We start from the raw sequence: 20002 nt of genomic DNA, 5'->3' as shown, positions 1-20002 counted from the left end.
CAAAAGAGTAAATAAGTTGTGTGATGTGCAGCCACCCATTCTGACCACATCCAATGTGAGCTGAGGATGTTGCCCAGGTAAAAAGCAATAACAGACTTTCCAGGCTGTGAATTTCTGAGGAGAAGCAGGAAGGGTACCTAGACGGTATATGCTTGGTACCAGCAGAAGGACTAAGAATCTTTCTCTGGAGTCCTGAAGGTCAACGGAAGTTCAGCTAGTCCTTTCTAATTCCCTTATTTAAGGATTTTTTGCAAGTTCCATCTATGGAACTCAGGTACTTATTCAGCCATGTGAGTGGCTCATCCTGAGAATATGTGAAGCTACATTTGGTGTGACTGTCTCACACTGTTTTCTCTAACTTCTGTTGTGCCTGCTTTCATTGTAGAGAGGAACGCAGTAAACTATCTTATATCTGTTAGAAGCTGCCCAGAGTATCTAGAGCAACCCAGTCAGATGGGAAGAGTACCGTATTTTTCGCTCTATAACACGCACCTGACCATAACACGCACGTAGTTTTTAGAGGAGGAAAGCAAGAAAAAAATATTCTAAACGAAACAGTGGATGTATGATTTTTGTGGTTCATGCTGTGGCCACAGACGTGATCTGACGGTGAGTTTGGGGTAGCCCAATGCAAAAATCCTGAGGATCCATGTGGATCCATGCTTTGTAACCACGTTTCTGCGCCATTGCAGCCCCATGAAACAGTGGGTGCGTGATTTTTTTGGTGCAGGCTGTAGCCATGGATATGCTATGTGATCTGATGGTGAACTTGGGGTGACCCAGTGCAAAAATCCTGAGGATCCATGTGGATACGTGCTTTGTAACCACGTTTTAAGTGGGAAGGAAAAGCATTCAAGGGACAAGGAACATGCGTGGGGTGTGTGGAGAAGGATGCTGCTAATGATGCAGAAGAGGGGTTTAAGGGGAGAAGGAACACGCGTGGGGTGTGTGGAGAAGGATGTGGCTAATGATGCAGGCAAGGGGTTAAAGGGTAGAAGTAACACGCATGGGGTGTGTGGAGAAGGATGTGGCTAATGATGCAGGCGAGGGATTTAAGGGGAGAAGGAACACGCGTGGGGTGTGTAGAGAAGGATGTGGCTAATGATGCAGGCGAGGGATTTAAGGGGAGAAGGAACACGCGTGGGGTGTGTGGAGAAGGATGTGGCTAATGATGCAGGCAAGGGGTTAAAGGGGAGAAGGAACACGCGTGGGGTGTGTGGAGAAGGATGTGGCTAATGATGCAGGCGAGGGATTTAAGGGGAGAAGGAACACGCGTGGGGTGTGTGGAGAAGGATGCGGCTAATGATGCAGGCGAGGGATTTAAGGCGAGAAGGAACACGCGTGGGGTGTGTGGAGAAGGATGCGGCTAATGATGCAGGCAAGGGGTTAAAGGGGAGAAGGAACACGCGTGGGGTGTGTAGAGAAGGATGTGGCTAATGATGCAGGCAAGGGGTTAAAGGGGAGAAGGAACACGCGTGGGGTGTGTAGAGAAGGATGTGGCTAATGATGCGGGCGAGGGATTTAAGGGGAGAAGGAACACGCATGGGGTGTGTGGAGAAGGATGTGGCTAATGATGCAGAAGAGGGATTTAAGGGGAGAAGGAGCTCGAGTGGGGTGTGTGGAAAAGGAGCTTTTCGGTGAGCTGAGAGGGGAGGGGGGAGGGAAAGAGCACTGTTGCTTTAAAGGAGCCAACCGGACAGCAGCCACTTACAGCAGTGTAAGCAGCTCCTTTCCTCTCCCGCTTTGCTCCTTCTCTCCCTCTTTGCTGCTTTACGCAGCTAATGGCGAATCCCCTGCAACCCAAGTCCTGCTCAGCGGCTCAGCTGAGACGCTGGGAGAATCGTAATTTCCCCCTCTCCCTCATCCCGTGCCCTCCTGTCCCCAGCAGCCTTTTTAAAAACTTTTTTACTGGTTTTCACTGCGCTCGTGGCTCAGAGCCCTCCTGTGCCCTGCCGTCCCTCTGCAGCCTCACTGCTCCGTTTAGAGAGCGTTGCTAGCTGAGGCTGCAGCAGCTGTTGCTGGCTACACGGCGCTTTTCCGGCTCCCTATGGCTCCCGTCTGTCCCTCCTTGCGTGTAAGCGGCTGCTGCCCGCTTTGCTGCCATGGCTCTCCTTCCCTCCCTCCCTCCTCGGCTCCTCCCCCTCCTCCTGGCTGTAAAGCAAGCAAAGCTAGAGCCGTGCAAAGCCCTGCAAGCGGCTCCCGCTTTGCCTGACTGACGGCAGCCATGGATCCAGTCGAGTGCATTCGCTCCGTAACACGCACAGGCATTTCCCCTTACTTTTTAGGAGCAAAAAAGTGCGTGTTTTGGAGCGAAAATTACGGTACATAGAAGAAGGAGGAGGAGGAGGAGGAGGAGGAGCATCCAATCGAGCTCAGTATTGTCTACAACACTGAGCAACAGTGGCTGTCCAGAGTTTCAGGCCAGAGATTGAACCTGAAATCTTATAGCTCTAGCTATGCCCTTCTATTTGCTTCTCATATACAGTCATACCTTGGCTTTCAAACAGCTTAGTTCTTGTACGTTTTGGCTCCCAAATGCATCAAACATGGAAGTGACTGTTCCGGTTTACGAACTATTTTTGGAAGCCAAATGTCCGAAGGGGCTTCTGCAGCTTCTGATTGGCTGCAGGAGCTTCCGGCAGCCAATCAGAAGCCACGCTTTGGTTTCTGAACGTTTCGGAAGTTGAATGGACTTCCAGAACAGATTCTGTTCGAATTCCAAAGTACGACTGTAGTAGTTTTAGGGATGTAAAAAAAACCCAACAACCTGCCAAAGGGCAGCAGTCCACTGCATAGGAGTGGGATTTCATATTATCACAACACACAAGTTGATAGAAGCTTCTACTCCAGTGGAAAGTGTAAATATCCCCTTAAGATATGGACAGATCCATGCATTAACAAAATCTGTTTTGGCTCAAGAGAATGTGAGGTGGTAAATGCAGAGCGCAATGGCAATGCTCTAGTGCACGGGTGGCTATCAGAGTGCTATTCAGATGTTCTGAACTACAACGTCCACCATTCTTAACCACTGGATGTTCTCATTCAGAAATGGAATCCACAACATCTGGAATCCACAACACCTTGCCCAACCTTTATTGACCTTATGTCAAAAAAATTGTCTTCAAGTATCTCTCATTCAGCTCATCCACCTGTTATGTGGGAGCACTTCTCTTTACCCTTGAAAAGATGTTTCAAATCAGCTCTAATAGCCTTGATCCATTTGTCTTCTCTCCAGCTTTGCTTCTGATTCAGCCATTTCTGTTCTGCCAAATGAATTGCAGAAGATACAAACTACTGAAAAGTCCCTGGATCATGAAACCAAACTCCCCGCCAGGACAGATGGTTGCCGAGTCTGTGAGGAAAGCAATCTTGCTTGCACACTTAAGAACCATAATGGCACTTTTAATATTGAGGTATTCTGATGAAAAAGAAAGGATGACCAAGCTGCAGGGACGGTGTCGGGGGCAGGCGGGGGGGGGGGAGATTAATGTCACAGGAATGTAATATATTTTAAATTATCAACCCTAAATGATTCCCCAATATTTAATGTTGTTCTGCAATGAATAATATTTTATTATTACAGCTGTCAGACTCTAATTAGGACCTGTCAGCTCTGCTTTACTATGAGAAATGCAAAATAAAGTAATGGCTCCAGATATGGAATAATCACCCTCCCTTTGTTAGAAAGGATCATGTATGCGCTCACACTCTCTCCACATGTACATGACTTCTAAGCCAATACAGAAAGGCAATTTGGAGATCTGCAATGTTTCAAAGAAGGCCTCATCAAAAGTCATATTTTTCTATTATTATTTCCACATATACGGTGACATTTATGATAGAATGATTGATGCCGGGCCCAGTTATAACAAAACGTTTATTTTCTCCACTGCTGCAATCCAATTCCATGTCAGACCAGATGAGGTCAATAGGCCAAAGTGAAAGAAAACCCCTTCCAAGACTGATCCCTCCCCATCCCTATTAAACAATCAAAAGCTCTTCAGGTATTTATTTCAGGGCTTTTTATCCCCCATGACAAGAGGAGTTCCAGCAGAGAACAATGTCTTCCCTAGCCTGGAAAAATGGAAGGTGTTTAGACCAGGAAAAAAAGAAGAAAAGAGATGACAGCATATTAACTAATTGGCACACCCTTTCCCTCTCCTAAGCAAGTTTGTCAGGGTGGAACTATATGTGATGCTCAGCAAAAGCCAAACCCTCTCCTCATGTCATTGAAATATACATATTTATGTTGTTTCCCAGTTTCATTAGGCATCAAGGATGATCTCACAATGTGTGTAGATTTGCCTAAACTTTATGGGGCTGGGAGGACAACTTGACATGAGTTTCCACTTTTGGTGGCATCCCCATTGTTGTTTAGTGACAGGAGTGAGCCAGCAGTAAATCACACCAAGCATGTGGAGTTAACTCCTTAATAGCAAAAACAAGATCTGCACAGGAATGCCAGGCCTAATGAGCACAGCAACTCATCTCCAGTAGGCCTTGCCCCGATGAAGGAGATGTTGTGACGGAAGGTCCCCACTTCCCCACAGCTGCATAATTCCTCTCCTCTCCAGGGCTTTCCCCAAGCAATCTGAGATTTCTCCTGTGTGAAGCTTACTTATCCTCCTCCCTTTTCATTCCTCTCCTGGTTCTTGGAGACCAGGGGGAGGGGAGCACATCGCAGTAAGAGACACCCATGCCTCATATCTGGTCTCATCTCTGTCTCTTGGCCTCCCTTCTCTCCTGCTTCAGCTTCTGCCTCTGGGTCTAGACTTCTTTGCCACAGACTCTCCCAGCTCACTAAACCCTGTTACCTCTTCAGCTTCTGACACCTCCTCCTCCCAGTTTTCTCCCTCTTCTCCTTCTGACCACGCATCGTCATCCCACCATCCATCCCCAAGCTCTGTGCCTTTTTCCCTTGGTGGTTCCCCAGCTGGTTCCTCCCACCATTCCTGTGTGTCCAACCAGTTCCTGACATCTAGTATCTATTTCTGCCCTTAGACCCAAGTTATACAGCACAACCCATGTGTCAGATTCTCGGTAATTAGTATCAATTTATCCAAATTGCCCCAGAACACAGTCGTAACAACTCTACTTAAATAGCATGCCTACAGCATGTCTTATTTTGGGTCTGTTCACACTTAATGCTAAGCCATGGTTTGAATGCAATCGCCGCCATCCTGGTGTCTTCTGAATGTTTTAAACTATAACATCCAATACACTTCGCCAGCAAGCTTTGAAAACTGGGAATTATGGTAAGTTTCAAAATAAGCCAGTTTCAAGCCATCAATTATGAAGCTAGTTTGTTTTAACTAACCAGAGTTTTAACTACCGTATTTTTTGCTCTATAAGACTCACTTTTTCCCTCCTACAAAGTAAGGGGAAATGTGTGTGCGTCTTATGGAGTGAATGCAGGCTTCGCAATTATCACAGAAGCCAGAACAGCAAGAGGCATCACTGCTTTCACTGTGCAGCGATCCCGCTTGCTGTTCTGGCTTCTGAGATTCAGAATCTTTTTTTTTTCTTCTTGTTTTCCTCCTCCAAAAACTAGGTGCATCTTGTGGTCTGGTGCGTCTTATAGAGTGAAAAATACGGTAACTAGTGTCTGCAAACCACAACGCCCAGTTCATACATAACAAGAAGCAAGGATTCATGGAAGCCCTTCCCCAACACCAGACATGTCGTCTTGGGGTGGGGGCGAGGAGCATATAAGCCCAAGGTTCCATGGGCTCATTCTACCTTATGCACATAGTGCTAAGCCACAGTTTAGCATTGCATGTGACTCAGTCCTTTCTTGTGTTGTGGCCGTTGTTTGGGAGGCTGCTTCAAAGGCTTTTCATATGGGAGTTTACATTTCCAGAAGCTGCATTTTTGTTTTTTGTTTTTAGGAAAAAAGACAAACATAAGAAATGCCATCAAAATGAGTAGCAGTTTGAATGAGGATTGGCAAGTGCTTTGTTTGCAAGAAAAGGACTGTTTGGGTTAGTGGAAGATACTGAAACAACAAAGCTGCTTGGAACCACACCTACCTGGCAAGAGAGCAGTCAGTCCTTTGACCTGTTAAGAGAAAAACAGCTATGTTTCAAAAGGAGAGAGACTTGTAGCAGACAGCAGGAAGGGTGGGTGTGATTTCAACCTTGGTTTGGGGGCAAAAGGGACTGGGGGGCTTAAATAAATAAAGAAGTGCGACTGAGCATCCCCCCACTCTTCGCTTGCTTCTGTTGTTATGGAGATCAAGAGAGCACGTCCCCGCAGGCAAGGCTCCTCCATGGCTGACCAGGAAATGCACAAAACAGCTTCAAGCTGCCTGAAGACTCTTTGGAAAGCATTGCTTTCAGAAATTGGTTTTCTAGAGATGCAATAATTGTTGACTGCTACTGCCAAAGGAGAGCCATGCCACTTCTCCCTCCTCCGACATCTTCCCAGAAGGAATCAGCAGTGAAGAGAGATTGTGTTTTATGAAACCACTTGGAGAGACTGAAAACATTCACAGATTTGCTAGCCCACAAGCACGAGGTGCCAGCATCCCATCTATTTCAGGAGTCATGGTTTTAAATGATATTTTCTGGAATCATATTTATATACAAAAAAAAAAACACCACCAACCTTATTATGGCTTGGAAGGAAAGGACCCAAACCACTATGCCTAGTGCTGATACAGGCAATATTTAAAAATACTACATTGAGGATTTAAAAAAAGGAGGAGGATAGACACACAAATTATTTGGCACATATCAGAGCTCAGACAGTTTTTAAGTTGCCTTATGCAATGGAATGTTGCTGATTTGCATCAACTAAGGACTTGGCCTCATAGCTCAAGATTAAAAATGAAGTGATGGGAATGAAGCTAATTGTTGATCATGGAAAATAAATAACCCATTTTGAACAGTCACTTTCTCCCTCCCAACATAAACCTCAATTAGCCAGAATGGTGCATAATTTATAGCAGCATTATTCCAAACCAGAGTTTCTTACCATCTGTCCCACTTCCATCACAGAATATTCATATGTATAAATTACACGGCTGTGGCAACATCAAAGGGCTATAGTATTACAGTGACAAATGCAGATGGAAGGCAGGGAAATAATTACTCGCAGATAGAGAGATCTGCTGGTACTTTTTATTAACGGAACTTGTCATCTTCAGATTAAAATAACTGGCAAATGAAGCCAAACGTCACCTTAAAGGGAAGTGGGGGGTGAGGCAAGACACAAGCCCCTATCAAGTTGCTCCAAAGTTAGGCAAGTCAGGCACTCTGCCAGATGACCTTTCTCAGTGCTAAAGTTGTAGAAGGATGATTCTATGATTTCAGTCACCCACTATCTACTGCAATAGCATTTATAAACTGACTAGGATTGGGATCTAAAATTGCTTCATTTTATAGTGTTCTGATTTGGGGCTGCTAGGAAATACATTTCCTTGTTCTGCAGTACAATTGCACCCATGTTGTTGTTTTAATGGCTCAAACTCAGGGACAAAGACCTTTGCAACCACATTTCAACCCAATCCACAACAGCATTATAGAAGCAAAAGGGGCTCTCTGACATTAGAAAGCCCAAAAAGAAAGACATTTAGCTTTCTGTCTTTTTCCTCTGCAGGAGTCAGTTTGGCGGGTCAGGCAGGTTAAGAAGAGCCATACGCTGGAATGCAGAAGTCAGCTATGACCCAGGAATGTGATTCATCACAGGAGCAGCATGAGCATTATATTCAGACACTCAGAGGGAGAAAATGCTCCCAGGAAATGGCATGCCTTGTTCTACTTTTTTGATAGACAAATAGTTTCTTGTGCCAGAAAACCTGGAAAATGTGTCCATTGCTTCATTTCACTTCCTATGGATCAGAGTCAATTTAAAAATAACCAACAGCTTTATCCAACAAATTTGTGGATTCAGAATGCAAAGCACTTTCCAAACTATTCACATTAATGTTCATAGGCACACGTAGATGATTTGAAGAAATAAAAAATGTCATGTCACTGTATTCATTGTACCAATAAGATGCTGTACTCAAAGCAGCTAATTCTGGGCCAGAGGCATTCAGCCATATGGCTCAGAGCAGATTTTGCAAGAATGAAAGGAAGTGTTGGCAAAAAGACTTTTAGAACGTATTACAGTTCAGAACAAACCCTCTGATTTAGCTCCTTTCCCCAAAGACCTGAATCCTGTAAATGGGAAACAGATCAACACAGACAGCTATAATAAAAGCCGGAGCTGGTCTTTGTTGTGATATGAACAGATAATTCTATTGAGTCTAGGATTGCCTCGCCTTGCCCTTCCCCAGAAGCTGGACAGATGGGTTTTTCATGGGCAGTCAGATACATAAACTTCTGGTGGCACCTTGGTTCAGCGTCAGTGTCATAGACAACTAATCATTCCAGCTCCAGCTGCTGGTGGTCCAAGCAGTTTAATGAAGTTACAACAGGCTTTGCACTGGTAGAATGGTTACCTCCAGTTCTACCTATGAATACCCCTTTTATCCTGGATTTCTTAAAAGAGTCCACACAGAGATGAAAGGCAAGCAAGTCCACGGGGAAAAAACATTTCCTTAAATGATAAGAATATTTGCATGCTAGGAGAAACAAAGTAATTACTAGGATTACCCCAATTTGATTCTGTGGGATTGTTATAATGGATGGGGGGAGCATATGCTTCAGTTAAACAAATAGATGATGCACATTATTGGCTCATTAAGCACTTCCCTTTCATCATTACTTAAGCAGTGCAGTAGGGATTGAATAATAAATTCATAAAACATGACTTTGTCCACTTAGCATTGATAATCCAAGTCTGTTATGCTCAGTCAGCTGCCTAATTCAGTAATTACGAGGGATGGGCTGACACAATGACAAGTGATTCCCAGACTTACTTTCTCCCAGAGTCTTCTGAAGGAGGTCATGTTTTGCCTGAAGCTTGGTGATGAGGTTCCGCCCTTCCAGATACTCCTTCAACTTCTGTTGGAGCAAAAAGAAGCCAAGGATCAGCATCTATGTCTAGGACACAGAAGGACTATGGACCAAGAGACCAGAATGGACCAAGATACCCCCTATGTGACAAAGAGTTTACGGTAAATCAAACCATCATGGTTCCCATGCAATAACTAAATAAGACCTAAATAACCGAGACCTTTCACAAAAGCACACGCAACCTAACACAGGGCAGCTCAGTAGAGAGAAGAAGCTTTCACAAATAATTATCATTGTGGTTGTGCATCAAATGAAAAGCAGTATCAGCCAACACAAGTTGGCTCTGGCCTAACCTCGCTGAATGATACCATAGCCTGTCTTTGTCATCTTATGGATTTTAAAACAATGCCTTCTGGTCTAGCAATCAGATTGTACTGCAAATCTGGGGTAGTGCTAGCAGAAGAATCTGTGTGGGGCTCAGCCTACTGAAGAGAACATTTAAAGCAAGCCGTTCAAAAAACCCAAGGACTTTATCCATTTCTGGCCCTGCATAGAGACATGAGATCTATAGAATTTTTAAGGGTGGAAGAGCACTCATCCCTACTGCAGTTTCCAGAAACTGGCATTCAGAAGCAAACTAACTGCAGAGGCACAGAACTGCCATCATGGCTAGCAATCAATGATAGCGTTTAATAGAGCCCTTCAGCTTTGCACTACATACTGAAGTTACAAATATGCTTGGGACTTAGGGTACCTCATTTGATTGGCTCATGGCCCTCAGCCCTGCTCCCTATGAATATCCTGTCCATTTTGTGGTGGGAAACTTGGGAATTCCATGCCTGGCAGTGGCTGGAATCAAGTCCATCTATTGCCTCGGGTAGCTCCTCTCCTTAAGTAACACAATCCTTTAAAGTGTTTGCCCCCAAGGGACTATATTGTGCAATGTGCTCCGTTTCTAAGGGCCCTTTCTTCATTCAGACTATTTGAAGCCAATTCAGCCTATCCAGCATGACAGTCTCACGAGAACTTCCCTTGGATGGTTTGCTACAACATCAGCTAGAGCTCCCTTCCTTGCTTCATCTCTGTGTTTGTTGCTCTCCTTGGGTTAGTCAGGAACCTTAATGGGACATGAGACCTTGTGTTCTCCCTTAAAGAAACAATAGCCATGGGACTGGTTTGAGTTCCAGCAGATCCCAAACTGGTAACCCACTCATTTTCTCTGCCTCTGGAATGCTCCATTTTGTGGCCTTCCACTGGCTACTGCCAGTGAGAATCCTGCAGTAGTACTTTTGCCTTCCCACACATTTGGCATGCAGGAGAAGCTCTGTCCTGGTGGCAGCTGGCAGGAGGTATGCTTAGCAGGCAAAAGTGGGCAGGGCAGAGGGACACTTGCACCCAATCCGACATGCACCTCTCACCTTCCAACCCAGTGTGTGTTATATGGTGAATTATTCTGCAACAGAAACTTGAAAAATTCAAAGGACAACTCTTAGGCCCTTTTAGCAGCACATTATCAGGGAAAGGTCTTTATTTTCAGGGGATATGTCTAGCTATCATTGTGACATTTTCACATTTACTTCTTACTTAATTTTAACTTCACATGTTTTTATTTCAGTGTCCTAGCTCATTACAGTGTTACGGATTACAACTCTGTGCAGTTAAAATAAGCAGTGTTAAATTCCCCACTTTAAAGGGCAAAGCTTTCAAAAATCAAAGTAATGGGGGGAAAGGGGGAGGAAGTAAGGAAAAATTAATATCAAGTATTACCAATGCTGATTTAAAAGGAAAAAAATCCAGAAAACAGATTGTCCATAAATTCTCAAGAAGCCTTAAAATTAAGAGCATTGTATAGCACAAAACTAATACAACTGCAAATAAATTTAGGATTTAAATGAGCAGTCAAACCAACCCACACTATCCTAAGAAGTGGAGGAACACAATGCCAAAGCACAGAGTCATTAGAGAAACCTTTCATTGCAAGCATATTCACAGTTCAGTGGTTTGCTCCCTGCTGTCAGTCAAGGCCCCATTAAAATAAATAACCACTTGATAATAAGACATGACAGATTGCCTGCCTGGAGCCAATTTAAACCTGAAGGTGAGACTCTGAGCCCTAAACTATTAGATAGCTATATGTAGATTACAAAATAAAATAAAGTCCACAATGCAGCCCAATGATTAGAACTAACAGTTCAATCCCATATTAATATGGGTGTTTAGAAAATTATAGTATGCAGCATTAGGACATAATGGCAAAGTATGCTTCACCACTCATTAGCAGTGGACTGTTCTAATCATTTCCCCTTCTGTGCAGAGGAAAGGAAGAAGGGAACACGCAAGCCCAAACCTACTGCTACATACTCCTGATCCTTCAAACTAGGATTTGGAAATTTGTTAAATGCAGCTACAGGCATGAAACAATGCAGCTGATAAGTTTATTGTTCAAGCCAAAGGCCATGACCAATTTGTATTAAGCAACACATAGAGGCCCACTCTATGTGTTACGAACCTATTATTGTCACTCAAAAGAAACCATGCATGTATGAACAAAGGTTAACAGATAATGAGTGATGTCTTTCACCTGACCACAAATATGAAGTCTGTCTGCATATGGGATCTTGTTGTAGCATCCATCTAAGACTGCAGTGGGCATCACTGAGAAATACAGCTCAATAAAGGCATTTCTTATTGCAGCTGGTGAGAGCTTGGTCAGATAACTAGCTCTAAAATGCTCTGCTCTCAAGAGTGGACACCAATGGGGAAATTTGGAGTTTCTAATTAGTTGTAGGTCCCTTTTGGATTCTTTCTAGAAGAGCCAATCCTTTAATAGACACTTAATCAAGGTCAAAGCAAAGCTCAGTTCTGGAAAATAATAATACTCTAAACATCTTGAAGAGCTGCTTTTCGGGGTTGATTATCATGCAACTCCATATAGCACAGAGCAGGAAAACACTCAATAGGCATAGTAGCAATTTTTAAAATATACTTTAACTGAGCGCAGTCCGCTCTTGCCTTAAGTGTTGGCCACCTGGATTCTGTACAAAGTGCTGCTGAAATTCCTGATGGTAAAGAGCATAGCGTCATTTAACAGAACTTTATCAGTGCCCCTATGGTTTTCTGTACTTTGACTTTCACTGCCTCTATATGAAACTTCCAAGAGAGGGTTTCACTAATGAGTATACCCAGGTGTCTAATAGACTACATTTGTTCTATAAGCACCAATTATACCTAGGACTGTGTTTGCCAAAAATCATAATCATTGTCTTAAGAGTATTTTATAAACAGACTTTCCTGTTAACAGTATGTGCCGAACACCTCCAAGAGATTTTTGAGCCCAATCTGGAAGGAGAGAGGAGCGCCAAATCATCTGCATACATCAACCTTGAGATATTTCTGTTCCTAATTATTGGAGGGGGAGAGTTTGCATTGGCTAAATATGGCACCAAATCATTAATATGAAAGTAAGGAGGGGTAAGAATGCAACCTTGCATTCCTCATGACGTTTTAAAAAGCATCAGTCATACCATCATTTTAAAACTATTCTGACCCTCATTTCTGCATAGTTCTTGGATCAATAGCAGAAATCTGCAGTTGATGTTGGCAATTTGAAATTTCTCCCACACTCTGTATTGATTAACAAAGTCGAATGCAGCAGAAAGATCAATAAAGGCTACATAAAGATTATTCTTAATGTTCTTAGTATATTTCCTTATAATATGGTTCAGAGTAAAACACTGATCAATGGGACTGTGCCCTTCTCTGAATCCCGCTTGTACTTCATGAATAATGTTGCTATTTTGCAACCAGTCGGATAAATTTTTGAAGGCGATACTGCTCATATAGCTTTGAGGAGTTGTATAACAAGCTAGCTGGCAGATAGTTTTGCAGATCATTCCTACTGCCTTTCTTATAAACTGGGGGGGGGGAATACTTATTTTCCATCCATAGGGCATTTTGCCCATGTTGTTTATGGTGGTAAATAAGCCAACCAGGATAGGCACCCACCATTCTATGTATTCCTTACATAGGAATACAGAGATCCAGGAGCTTTATTTGATTTCAGAAAGGAAATAAGGACCTTTCTCTCATTACGGGAGACTGGTTGCCATTCAGGTAGGTGGATAAATCATTCTATGCTACTGGTATATATGATTGTCCAGGCAGGAATTGAGGCTTTGGTGATGGTCTCGCTTCATTTAAACCCTGGGCCACCAATTCCCAGAGTTTGTTTTCCCTCTGTTCCATTACTGCTAGTAACAATTCCTGCCATGGGGTTATCGTATATCCAGCTTTCTTGTTTTGGAGCAGACTCTTGTATTCCAATTTACGTCCATGGATTCCTCTGACGGATTCTTATTCAAATCTCTAATTGCTTTAGCCAGAGCTTTCTTACACTTCACATTGACTGTCAAACCAGCTATGGCACGTTGGTGGAAAACCAGCTTCATGGGCAGAAGGATGTTGTTGTTTAGTCATTTAGTCGTGTCCGACTCTTCATGAACCAGAGCAAGCCAGGCACTCTTGTCTTCCACTGCCTCCCACAGTTTCATCAAATTCATTTTGGTAGTTTTGAGAACACTGTCTACCTTCACCCAATCCAACAGGCACCCTGTCCTCCAACCCTGTGTCTGGTGTGTGCAGCAGTTGAATCAGCAAATTATCAGAAAAAGTTATTTAAATACCTAAGTGTCTAGCTATCATTGTGACATTTTCACATTTCACATTATTTCACATTTATTTCTTACTTCATATTGGCTTCAATATTTTTATTTCAGTGTAACGCGGTGGGACGCGGGTGGCGCTGTGGGTAAAACCTCAGAGCCTAGGACTTGCCGATCGTATGGTCGGCAGTTCGAATCCCCGTGGCGGGGTGAGCTCCCGTCTTTCGGTCCCAGCTCCTGCCCACCTAGCAGTTCAAAAGCACTCTTAAGTGCTAGTAGATAAATAGGTACTGCTTTATAGCGGGAAGGTAAACAGCATTTCCGTGTGGTGCGCTGGTGCTGGCTCGCCAGCTGCAGCTTCATCAAGCTGGCCACGTGACCCGGAAGTGTCTTCGGACGGCGCCAGCTCACGGCCTCTAGAGCGAGATGAGCCACGCAACCCTAGAGTCGGACACGACTGGCCCGTACGGGCAGGGGTACCTAATGCCTACTAACTTTGAAGTTAAAATAAGCAGTGTTAAACTCACCATTTTAAAGGGCAAAACTATCAAAGTAATGGGGGAAAGGGGTAAGAAGGAAAGGAAATTTAATGATTCATAAGTCTACATCCTACCTTGGAGAATTTGTAGCACCAGCCACTTTTGTCCTATTCAAGTTGCACTCCCACCTCTGAGCAATTACAAGTGACTTAATGACAAACTGCTGCACCAGCTTCCCAGCATATAATATACCATAAGTCACTGTGCCTGAGGGCCTACCTCCTGCATGCTTCAGTCAACAGGTAAGTATACAGACAAGCCTCTATGTGAACTAGTGCTGATGTGGGCACTCACAGCATTGGGCTATAAGCCGCTTGTTTTAATTCCATCACATGACCATCAATGACAAGTATTTCCACTGTAAAGCCATTGTATGCCTGTACATACAAACTAAGTTAACATTTTGAAATAAGTACAATGCCACCTCAAGACAATAGCACTTCTGGCCCAGGTACAATACATCAGAAGTCCTATACCAGGAAGCAAAAGTCAGCCTAAAATCACAGTGCTGTTTCTGTACTGCCAACTTCTCTGCTGAAAGAATGTGTTACTCTATACCAGAGGAATCTTAACGGTGCTCCCTCTCCCCACCCTAACCCACAACTCCACAACCATGAACACTATCTCCCACCTTGGTATTTACCAGTAAGAAGCAGCTGTCAAGAGAAAAACATAATAGGTTAATGTGCAACCCAATCTAGGTCTTCCTGCCTTGCTGGCAAAGCAAGAGTGTTATGCTTTCGAGGCTGTATGGAAATACCTTCTGTCATATGTCTCATATCCTTAACCCTCTCTCAGGAATCCCGATCACTCAGCTCATTTTTGAAAAAGCAACATCAAAGCTGATGCAGGCATTCAGCTTGAGGAGAGATATTCCCAGAATGCACAGGGGGAGGGGAAGGAAATCAGGAGCACCACAGTGCTACTGTTGATGATTAAAAAGGGAGAAAGAACAGCACATTGATAAAAAGCAGCACATTGATAAAAAGCAGCATGGCACTGATTACAGGCAAGGTTATAAATAATATTTTCAAAAGTCTCACGGATTTTGTGCAGATTAACAAAGCCAAGCACTTTGAAGATGAAGGACTCCATAGTGGCTTGATATTTTTAACAAGTGATAGCAATTAGCTGTAAACTACAATCATCCATCCTTTCTTCAGATTCTTACTTATTTTGCTACATCTACACCTCCCTCACCATACCAGCACCTCAATTTCATGTGCTTATTCTAACGGCCGTTGTGAAGTGTGAAATTACTCTTAACCTTGCTTTACAAAAGAGATACCGAAGCACAGAAAACAAGCAATAGGGTTATGGTAGGATCAGAAGTGGGGATTATGTGAACCCAAGGATTGGGCACCAGCCACCAATATTTCCTCTCTCCCCCTTCAGTAATAATAGTCATTGTCTTCCCTACAAACTAAAAATTGGTGTTAAATGTGCTGCATCTACCAGAAAACATCGCCCAAGAAAATCAATGCTAAAACTGGCTGTGAAAAGGATTGCTTGAATCACAGAATAAAGCAGCAGTTCAATGTTATTTTGTCTTTGACATTTTATAATGGAAGTTTAAAAGTGTGGGGGCGCACAGAGAAATGCGTTGCAGGCATTCTATATTTCTTGTTCTGAGGGTACTAAAGAGACAAGGATTGGGTTTACATAAGGAACACATAGCATGAGTCGCTAATGTGAAGTGTCAATCCATTTCCCGTTTTGCACCTTGTTCCATCACACTTCTCTGAGAGGGAGCAGTTTTGTGTGGAGAATAGAGCAGTAAGCACATACAATCTGAGTGTTTGCTCCTGAAGGGAAAGAGGTTTTCCAGATATATTTGTAAGATTAATGGTCCTCCTTCACTCCTTCTGCTGCTGCAATGCCTTCAATAAATGGGCAGGAGGGTGGGTGAGAAAGTATTTTCCATCCTGGGGATTCTTGTAGTCTTGCCTTTTTCCTATGTTCCTGCAGTACCTGCGTCAACCTGCTGATATTTGAAACCTACTAGCATTTTATTACGGTTTTTTTAAATGACAATCTGTACAAGAGAGCCTTTATCTGTGATTGATGTTTCTGGATACTACTGTAATGGACAGGAAAACAACAGCAACAATTTATAAAGGGGGACTACGGTATATTGAAGTTACTTCCATTGCCACATACCTATGAACATCCTATTGCCCCAATAATTCTCCATAAGAACCACAAGTCTATACTTAAAATGAGTCACACAAGACTTACTTACAAGCACTCAAGCTAGCGCAATAAACAGCAAGCCGAGTCATTTTCTTCAGAGGGGATTGACCAGCGAGAAGAGCACAAATCTACACCGTGACATGACAGGAACCTATCCTAACAAGCAGCCATCTTCTGCCCGGCTAATTACAGTGGTACCTCCTGTTATGAACTTAAACTGTTTGGAGGTCCGTTTGTAACCTGAAACCATTCTTAACATGAGGTGTGCTTTCGCTAATGGGGCCTCCCGCTGTTGCCGTGCGACTTCCGCTCGCATTCTGGGGCAAAGTTCGCTACCAGGAGACCTACTTCTGGGCTAGCGGAGTTTGTTACCTGAAGCGTTCGTAAGGAGGATGGTACATAACTGGGGTTCCGCTGTGCAGAGTTTGGAAGAAACAGCACAGCTCTTTTTCTCCCTCCCCCTTAGCACTAGGGTTGCTTGCAACTTGCCTACAGAAATGGCTGGCCAAGGTGTCCATGAGTTTTCAGAATATGCACCCTGCTTTTAACAACGTTTCTGGCATGAAGCCTACCCAGACTGGATTAATGAAGAGGAGGTGCTTCTTTAAAATACGTATGACAAAACCCAGAACTGGAGCCCTACTCATGATCAACCCTGGCTGCATGAGCTGATCCTTGACATATTTTGGGGAAATAAAAATCAACAAGATGTGCAAGTGTTGTTGTTTGACAGATCGAGCCTCAGGATAATTTTAGATGCCTGCTGAAAATATCCCGAGTTAGGTGGTGGCACGCCTGTAGCGCCATTGTAGACAGGCATGTAAACAGCTCCCATAATGCACTAGAGTTAGACAGGAGGAGAAAAGTGCCAAACAAAAAAAGACCTTTCCGATGTCAAGTTTCTAACGTCTAATTTAGACCCACCCCAGAGTGCTGCAAATATCTTCAAAGCGGTGCATCTTTTGTGTCCTGCCAAACTTATGTCATATGAAAATGCAGTTCTACTGATGGTTTACCTTTGTTCCCTGCATTTCCTCCCTTCATTAACAGGAATGCTGAGCCATTACCCATTTTTATGTCAAGAAACCCCAATCTAATTGTTTTAAACCAAAGCCTCAAATTCTTATTAAGGATATTTATAAGTCTCTCACATAGCAGATCTATCAAGTGTTTGAACTAATAAGAAAAAAGGCTGTTTATACAACAGCCTCTTTCAATCCCCACTTCTTTATCCTGAGTACATGTATATGACATGACAAACTCTACTTTTATTCCCTGGAGGCAAAAGTCTAATATTATTGGCACGGGTTGTGGGTAAGCATGGTACAAATGAAAACAAAGCACCGTGCATGGGTAAAATTAGTACGTGCTTGTTAGAAAGGAGAATATGTTTCTCTAGAAAAAGAAGACCTGCAAGTTCAATTAAATAGCCATTTGCACAGCCAAGGAAGTCAATTGCTTCTTAATTGAATCACTTTCTCCACCCACATTTTTCTGATAAATTCTCTTTCTAAGCAGACCTTTTAATTTAATGCAGCATTTGAAGTATTTTGAGTGCTTGTCTAAGGGAGTAATACACTCTCCGGTAAACCTATTTATAGGCAAGACTCAACATAAACCATCCTGCCCAAAGTAATTTACCCAATATATAGCATTTATTCATGAACAATATTATTCTTTTAAGAAGGATAAAAATCTTTTAAATACTGCAAAATCCATTTAGAAGGGCAAGTTTTTTTATTTAAAAAAGAAAAACCTTCTATATACATGCCCTGATCCAAATGAATGCCCATGGAGTCCTGTTTTTAGAATCTAAAATATCACTAGTCAGCTGCTAGTCATGGAAAGTGGAATGGGGCAGCGGATAGAAGCCTCCCAAACAGCCAACGATCAGGGTTGTAGGTAAAAAAAACATTAAAAGGGGACTCCATGTGTACAACTCGGGCTGTTAGAATGGAGAAGGCAACTGTGCCACATGACTTCTCATCCAGTTAATACACATGCTGATGGCAGGGAACGATAAGGAAGGGTTGTAGGTCAATAGGAGGCATTTGCTTTTATTGCAGAAGATCCCAGGTCCAGTTCCTGGCATCTCCAGGTAGAGCTGGGAATGTCTTCATCTGAAACCAAGAAGAACTGCTGCCAGCCAGTGAAGACAATGCTGAGCTAGATGAACCAATGTTCTGACTCTGTATAAGTCAGCTTCCTATGTTCCTTCCATGTTTCTTATGGTCCTAGCTGTAATTTCATCCACTTTTCAGGAAAGCTTTCAGGAAATGTGTATTGAAACAATGGATAAACCGATGAACAATTTTCAGCGAATTTTTTTTTCTTTCACTGCAAAACTCCATCCTGAAATCAAATCACCACCAGATTTAACTTTGTTATCAACCTGTAAGCTATCAAAGCTTATAAACTGATAGAGGAACAAATACACCTTATTGTGATGTGTAGTTTAGATGCAATGTTATTTTTGCTTACATTCCACTTAACAAGACGCAAACAATATTACCAAAGAAGAGCTCTGTGGCTACTTAAAGACCATAAATTCATTATGGCGAAAGCTTTCATGGATGAACATAGGCTTTCAAAGGGGTGGGGGGAGATAATCACACAAACACTGAACTTGTAGGCGGGCCATTCTCATTATTCCTCTCAAGAATTATGCTGACAGCTTGTTAGCCAGAACTGCAGACGACACATACAGTTTTCCAGCTGCAACACATATCAGCTTTGCTGCAAGCGTGTTAAAAGCCAGGTCTCTTACCGTGAAGTAGAACTGTTCTGTCTCCTGCTGATTTGCCCGTCTCTTGGCAATGCTTGGCTTGCTCATGAAGGTTTCGGAGACTGTTGATTTTACAGACTCCATCGAGTTGCTATACTGGAAGCAGTCAGAGACATCAAAATCCTCAATGGTGACGATATCCTGGATAGTCTGCAGTGTGGCTTCCATTGTTTTCTTAACCTGATAGAGTGAACACAAGAGAGGGATTATAAAGGGGGGGAGGGAGAAGAGTGAAGGTGAGAATGCAGAGGAAAATGCCTTGTTATCACTCCGTTTGTCATTTACTGCAACTGAGGGTCTGTGATTCCCAAGCATAACACAACACAGCTAATAAACAAGAACAGGGTCTACAGAGAAAAGTGGCTGAGAGGAGACTGAGGATTTAATCTTATGCACACTTTCAATTAACATTATAGCATAGGTGGAACAAATTCATGAAACTTGGACCAAAATGTACACAACTGTACATCTAAAATTTGCTGTTTGGTTGCCTTAAAAAAGTGTGCCTGAACTGAAGCTTGTATGTTTTTATCTTCTCAGCTGCCCTTACTCTCCTCCAACATATTGTCCAGACTATGGTAAAACAGCAAAGGAAAAGACCAATAAAAAATGGAATTTGTTAGCTTACCTCTTCATTTTCGATCTTCAGCGTGGATAGCCTAGACTGCAGCTGCTGACACCTCTGCACTAACTCACTCTGCACGGGCTGCTGGGCACACAGCTGGGACACCTGGAAAAGAAATGGAACTTCTGAGAGTTTCTAGACATTTGATTCTTCAGCTCTGCACATGTATGAGATGTGTGGACTGGGCCACGGAACAAATGAAGTCCTAGGGTTTCATAGGAGAAATGGCTCAGGACCACAACACCTCAAGGACGGCATCTCTCCATATGAACATAGCCAGAACCTGAGATCATCCT

The 20002-nt window shown here is 43.1% G+C and overlaps 1 protein-coding gene and 1 long non-coding RNA gene across 9 annotated transcripts in view; one reads left to right on the top strand and one right to left on the bottom strand.

Annotated features, from left to right (window-relative positions):
• Positions 1-20002, bottom strand: part of SRGAP2 (SLIT-ROBO Rho GTPase activating protein 2) — a gene marked incomplete at its 3' end in the record, with an annotated part of 205565 nt that overhangs the window by 41344 nt on the left and 144219 nt on the right. For all 8 annotated transcript variants that reach the window (XM_082228287.1, XM_082228290.1, XM_082228289.1 and 5 more), the window contains 4 exons: positions 19710-19811; positions 19064-19261; positions 8867-8951; positions 6030-6057 (listed from right to left, as the gene is read on the bottom strand). In XM_082228287.1, the coding sequence (XP_082084413.1) occupies positions 6030-6057; positions 8867-8951; positions 19064-19261; positions 19710-19811 (413 nt within the window). The remainder of the gene's footprint in view (positions 1-6029; positions 6058-8866; positions 8952-19063; positions 19262-19709; positions 19812-20002) is intronic.
• LOC309535379 overlaps positions 1-20002 on the top strand; it is an 86999-nt gene that overhangs the window by 32856 nt on the left and 34141 nt on the right. The window lies entirely within an intron of this gene.

This window comes from Podarcis vaucheri (assembly GCF_965113315.1).
Source record: "Podarcis vaucheri genome assembly, chromosome: 6".
NCBI classification, from domain to species: domain Eukaryota; kingdom Metazoa; phylum Chordata; class Lepidosauria; order Squamata; family Lacertidae; genus Podarcis; species Podarcis vaucheri.
This window is presented reverse-complemented; position numbering and strand designations above follow the sequence as displayed.